Below are 6,960 nucleotides of genomic sequence, written 5' to 3'. Positions count from 1 at the left end.
CAGGCATGGTGGTTCTCTCTACAACACACAGGCATGGTGGTTCTCTCTACAACACACAGGCATGGTGGTTCTCTCTACAACACACAGGCATGGTGGTTCTCTCTACAACACACAGGCATGGTGGTTCTCTCTACAACACACAGGCATGGTGGTTCTCTCTACAACACACAGGCATGGTGGTTCTCTCTACAGCACACAGGCATGGTGGTTCTCTCTACAACACACAGGCATGGTGGTTCTCTCTACAACACACAGGCATGGTGGTTCTCTCTACAACACACAGGCATGGTGGTTCTCTCTACAACACACAGGCATGGTGGTTCTCTCTACAACACACAGACATGGTGGTTCTCTCTACAACACACAGACATGGTGGTTCTCTCTACAACACACAGGCATGGTGGTTCTCTCTACAACACACAGGCATGGTGGTTCTCTCTACAACACACAGGCATGGTGGTTCTCTCTACAACACACAGGCATGGTGGTTCTCTCTACAACACACAGGCATGGTGGTTCTCTCTACAACACACAGGCATGGTGGTTCTCTCTACAACACACAGGCATGGTGGTTCTCTCTACATCACACAGGCATGGTGGTTCTCTCTACAACACACAGGCCTGGTGGTTCTCTACAACACACAGGCATGGTGGTTCTCTCTACAACACACAGGCATGGTGGTTCTCTACTTCACACAGGCATGATGGTTCTCTCTACAACACACAGGCATGGTGGTTCTCTCTACAACACACAGGCATGGTTGTTCTCTCTACAACACACAGGCATGGTGGTTCTCTCTACAACACACAGACATGGTGGTTCTCTCTACAACACACAGACATGGTGGTTCTCTACTTCACACAGGCATGGTGGTTCTCTCTACAACACACAGGCATGGTGGTTCTCTACTTCACACATGCATGGTGGTTCTCTCTACAGCACACAGGCATGGTGGTTCTCTCTACAACACACAGGCATGGTGGTTCTCTCTACAACACACAGACATGGTGGTTCTCTCTACAACACACAGACATGGTGGTTCTCTACTTCACACAGGCATGGTGGTTCTCTCTACAACACACAGGCATGGTGGTTCTCTCTACAACACACAGGCATGGTGGTTCTCTACTTCACACAGGCATGGTGGTTCTCTCTACAACACACAGGCATGGTGGTTCTCTCTACAACACACAGTCATGGTGGTTCTCTCTACATCACACAGTCATGTTGGTTCTCTCTACAGCACACAGGCATGGTGGTTCTCTCTACAACACACAGACATGGTGGTTCTCTACTTCACACAGGCATGGTGGTTCTCTCTACAACACACAGTCATGGTGGTTCTCTCTACAGCACACAGGCATGGTGGTTCTCTCTAAAACACACAGACATGGTGGTTCTCTACTTCACACAGGCATGGTGGTTCTCTCTACGTCACACAGGCATGGTGGTTCTCTCTGCGTCACACAGGCATGGTGGTTCTCTCTACATCACACAGGCATGGTGGTTCTCTCTACATCACACAGGCATGGTGATTCTCTCTATATCACACAGGCATGGTGGTTCTCTCTACAACACACAGGTATGGTGGTTCTCTCTACAACACACAGGCATGGTGGTTCTCTCTACAGCATACAGGCATGGTGGTTCTCTCTACAACACACAGGCATGGTGGTTCTCTCTACAACACACAGGCATGGTGGTTCTCTCTACAACACACAGGCATGGTGGTTCTCTCTACAACACACAGGCATGGCTACAACACACAGGCATGGTGGTTCTCTCTACAGCATACAGGCATGGTGGTTCTCTCTACAACACACAGGCATGGTGGTTCTCTCTACAACACACAGGCATGGTGGTTCTCTCTACAACACACAGGCATGGTGGTTCTCTCTACAGCATACAGGCATGGTGGTTCTCTCTACAACACACAGGCATGGTGGTTCTCTCTACAGCACACAGGCATGGTGGTTCTCTCTACAACACACAGGCATGGTGGTTCTCTCTACAACACACAGGCATGGTGGTTCTCTCTACAACACACAGGCATTGTGGAATTGAATGCCGTATGCTGCAGCAGAGTAAAAAGTTAAACACTTACTATGTATGCACAGATTGGGCTGAAGGCATACGTTCCACACACGTATAGATGGGTACTGTTGACACGCAGTAAAATCTTGATGTAATTGAAGCAATCCGTCTGCATTAAAGACACAGGAGAGGAGAGAGCATCGTTAATATGATTCATATGTTCCCACAAACTATTCTGGAGGGAGAGTTACTCAGGTTGAATGGAGTAGCTCGTTAGGCGACCCTCCAAGCATATTCCCACATTACTTGGCCGGAATGAATTGCTTTCAAATATCCTGGGAGGGCTGTTGGCAGCAGTGTGACAAACGTATGAGTGACTGTCTCACACAGAAAACGGATTAGAGTGTCTTCATCACGATCCTGGTCTATAAGAACTGTACCCCAACCAACCAATCAATTAACCATAAATGAATCATACAATATGGCCTTCTGATAATATACTTCCCACAGAATTGAGGTTTCACCACAATCACAGGGGATTGGTTAGATGGGATGAATAGACAATTTATCTGGCTGTAAAGAAATCACTCAGGCCACCACTGCTGAATGGATATGTACTTAAATTAGAACTTCCACTGCCTCTGACTAAGTTCATTTTCAGTACTATGGCAAAAAACAAGCCTAAGGACTGGAATGGAAGTGTAAATATTGTCACTAGAGTTCCACACATGTAGCGCAGTGTACTCACCTGTAGGTCTTTGCCTTTGAAACTGCACTCGTCCCTCTTCATTTTTGGGGTGCTCCATGTAAGCTACAGGAGAGGAGAGTACAGGTGTCAGGCACATTACTAAGACACATCATAGAGCTGTAAAGAAAGTAGCTGCCAAGCACTGTCAAAAAGAGCAGTGTCCACAAGATGTCATACACCATATAAGTTATATACTGTAATTAACATATCTTTGTGCGCACACACACACACACACACACACACACACACACACACACACACACACACACACACACACACACACACACACACACACACACACACACACACACACACACACACACACACACACACACACACACACACACACACACACACACACACACACACCAGTACTGTGATGATGTGTATCTGAGAGCAGAGAGGGTATTACATACCACCTCTAAAAATACAAATGTTTCAATATTCACACACAGACACACTCGTGCCCACTTACATTGCGTTGTAGTTTGACTCTGCTGATATCAGAGAGGTTGAGGGCGAACAGCTCCTCTCGTGCTCCAACATAGAGCATGTTATCTTCCTTACTGAGGAGCAGAGAGGTGTAATTGAAGACTCCATCCACAGAGAATCTCTTGGCTGATCTCTCCTTTGCATCTGGGGAGAGAGGAAAAACAGAAAGAGGAGAAGAAATATTAACCTTACTGCAGTGGGCTAAATCAGGGTCACAGAATGTTTCTTAAACAAACCTACTATGAAACTCAGGTATATACCTCACACACATGCAGGTTGGTCTTAAAAAAGAAGACACATGTACCATGTCAGATATAAATGCATTCAATGTTGGGTTTGCATACCAATATTACACGTTATAGACATCACAGAAAACTGAAATAACACCAAAACGTTTGACATAGAAACACCAGATTTTCTGCACTAAGAAAATAGTTTATTCATTATTCATTATGAAAAATATGAATAACATTCCATCCATGAGGCCACTAGAGGGCGATTTGATCATCTGACTGCAGGAAAGGACCACCGAACAGAATGTATTACTGCAATATGAGCCTGCAAAGAGCATTCAAAGAGCGTTCTGGGCAAGAAAGGGCAAGAATTAAACATAAAAAATGCAGTGTGTGTGTGTGTGTGTGTGTGTGTGTGTGTGGTCACATAACATCATGAGCAGGATAAAGACAGATGTTGTGTCTTAACCAGAGACACCAGCACACCATGTCATTACTGACGGTGCTCCTTCAGGCTGTATATTCGTTCCCATGACAACACTGTCTGGCCTAGCAGGCTGTCTCTCTCCATCGCTACAGGGGAGCTACAATAGGAGAGATGGACAGAGCCTGGTCTCCTGTATGTGTGTGTGTGTGTGTGTGTGTGTGTGTGTGTGTGTGTGTGTGTGTGTGTGTGTTCAGTTAACAGTATACATTAGCAGCCTCCAGTCTTATCACCCTCTCTCATCACCTCTGGAGTGGGCTGCAGAGAAAGAGAGCGAGAGCCGGCACCCAATCTGTCTCTCACCATCCTGACACCCCTTCAAAAGCCCTCACTCTGTCTGCAGCCTGTAGCCACGTGTCTTATCATTGACTCTCTCTCTAAGCCTTCAGCGTTGCTGTCAAAGCTCCACATTCAGCGCACTGTTGCAGAGTGGAAGTCTTTTGAGCTGGCCACGGTCAAACACTTTGTCTTTACGCCAGTCCAACATTAGCAACATGGAGAGCATTCTGTCATGCAAACAACGCCTACTAAGTGATTCTCAGAGGACATTACTGCCTTATGGATTATGAGCCAAATACTTCTAGGTAGTGTGTAGTTACCTCCCGGCCTGCTAACCCCACCACAGACGACAGAAGGTGTGTAGAGAGGGTTCGCTTCCCCAGGGGAAACTACAGGCTAATAGCAGTGCATCAACGCAGCAACAGGGGGCCTTTTTACCACAAAATCATGCTGCAAAACAAAAACAGGATCCTCGCTAGTCTACATAGCAAAAACCCAAGCCCACCAGGACTGCTCCCTCTCTGTCTGTGATTACAGGATGGAGTATGATTGGCGCTCTATGCTAGTGCCATTTACCCTCTCTCCTTCCTTCTCTCCTCTCCTCCATCTTCCCTCTCTCACCTCATTTCCTCTCCTCTCTTCTTCTCTCTCTCTCTCGCTCCTCTCCTCCCTTAGAGCGTTGGGCAAATTTAACAGTGATTTACCCATGCTAAGACAAAGGCTGGAGCTTGAACCAAAACAAGGGGTTAGAGGGATTTCCACAGAGGAGGGTATCTACACAGTTAGAGTTAGATCACCACTGTCATATTCTCTGAGCACTGCTGAGGGAGGCACAATGAGGCGGGTAATTGTGTACCATTAAGGGAATCCATGTGGGTTTAAATAGTGTGATGCTTTCGTTTTATAATTTCAGCCAGTCATTAGTCAGGTTTCTATTTCCATTGTGTCACACTGCAGTGATGAGGTTTGTATACAATGTTGTGTATAGCCAAACAATACTCAACATGGTTGTCCATTTATGCTGCATGTCTTCCCATTCCATAACATTGTGGTAGGTATAAGTGTCACGGATTCCTCTGGAACTTTCATTGCGCACACCTGGCCCCTATTCCCACTGATTGTGTTTGTATATATGTGCCCTTTGTTCACCATGGTGCTGTCGATTATTGTTACTATGTCCGTTGGTTCGTGTGAGTACCCGTGCTGTGTGTTTTGGGCTTTCGTGCCCTTGTGGATTGCGCAGATGATTACGGGTCTCGTCCCGTGTGATTTTTTTAAATTTTAATTTATTTCACCTTTATTTAACCAGGTAGGCAAGTTGAGAACAAGTTCTCATTTACAACTGCGACCTGGCCAAGATAAAGCAAAGCAGAGCGACACAAACAACAACAGAGTTACACATAGAATAAACAAGTGTACAGTCAATAACACAATAGAAAAAAGAAAGTCTATATACAGTGTGTGCAAATGGCGTGAAGAGGTAGGCAATAAACAGGCCATAGTAGTGAAATAATTACAATTTAGCAGATTAACACTGGAGTGATAAATGGGCAGATGATGATGTGCAAGTAGAGATACTGGTGTGCAAAAGAGCAGAAAAGTTAATAAAAACAATATGGGGATGAGGTAGGTAGATTGGGTGGGCTATTTAAAGATGGACTATGTACAGCTGCAGCGATCGGTTAGCTGCTCAGATAGCTGATGTTTAAAGTTAGTGAGGGAAATATAAGTCTACAGCTTTAGCGACTTTTGCAATTCGTTCCAGTCACTGGCAGCAGAGAACTGGAAGGAAAGGCGGCCAAAGCGGGTGTTGGCTTTGGGGATGACCAGAGAGATATACCTGCTGGAGCGCGTGCTACGAGTGGGTGTTGTTATTGTGTCCAGTGAGCTGAGATAAGGCATAGATTTACCTAGCATAGACTTATAGATGGCCTGGAGCCAGTGGATCTGGTGATGAATATGTAGCGAGGGCCAGCCGACTAGAGCATACAGGTCGCAGTGGTGGGTGGTATAAGGGGCTTTGGTAACAAAACGGATGGCACTGTAATAGACTGCATCCAGTTTGCTGAGTAGGGTATTAGAAGCTATTTTGTAGATTACATCACCGAAGTCGAGGATCGGTAGGATAGTTAGTTTTACTAGGGTAAGTTTGGCAGCGTGAGTGAAGGAGGCTTTGTTGCGAAATAGAAAGCCGATTCTAGATTTGATTTTGGATTGGAGATGTTTATTATGAGTCTGGAAGGAGAGTTTACAGTCTAGCCAGACACCTAGATATTTGTAGTTGTCCATGTATTCCAGGTCAGAACCATCCAGGGTAGTGATGCTAGTCGGGCGGGCGGGTGCGGGCACCGAACGGTTGAAAAGCATGCATTTGGTTTTACTAACATTTAAGAGCAGTTGGAGGCCACTGAAGGAGTGTTGTATGGCATTGAAGCTTGTTTGGAGGTTAGTTAACACAGTGTCCAAAGAAGGGCCAGATGTATACAGAATGGTGTAGTCTGCGTAGAGGTGGATCAGAGAATCACCACCAGCAAGAGCGACATCATTGATATATACAGAGAAAAGAGTCGGCCCAAGAATTGAACCCTGTGGTACCCCCATAGAGACTGCCAGAGGTCCGGACAACAGGCCCCCCGATTTGACACACTGAACTCTGTCTGCGAAGTTGGTGAACCAGGCGAGGCAGTCA

General features: G+C 46.0%; 1 protein-coding gene across 1 annotated transcript in view; it reads right to left on the bottom strand.

Annotated features, from left to right (window-relative positions):
- Positions 1-2,018: 2,018 nt before the first annotated feature.
- The window catches only part of LOC120053462 (semaphorin-4B-like), a 63,785-nt gene continuing 58,843 nt past the window's right edge, over positions 2,019-6,960 (bottom strand). Inside the window, exons 3-5 of the mRNA XM_039000588.1 lie at positions 3,259-3,419; positions 2,784-2,846; positions 2,019-2,204 (exon numbers count right to left, since the gene is read on the bottom strand). Coding sequence (XP_038856516.1) covers positions 2,094-2,204; positions 2,784-2,846; positions 3,259-3,419 — 335 coding nt within the window. The 3' untranslated portion in view covers positions 2,019-2,093. The remainder of the gene's footprint in view (positions 2,205-2,783; positions 2,847-3,258; positions 3,420-6,960) is intronic.

This window comes from Salvelinus namaycush, chromosome 9 (assembly GCF_016432855.1).
Source record: "Salvelinus namaycush isolate Seneca chromosome 9, SaNama_1.0, whole genome shotgun sequence".
Taxonomy (NCBI): domain Eukaryota; kingdom Metazoa; phylum Chordata; class Actinopteri; order Salmoniformes; family Salmonidae; genus Salvelinus; species Salvelinus namaycush.
Note: the sequence above shows the minus strand (reverse complement) of the source record. Positions and strands in the feature narration are given on the sequence as shown.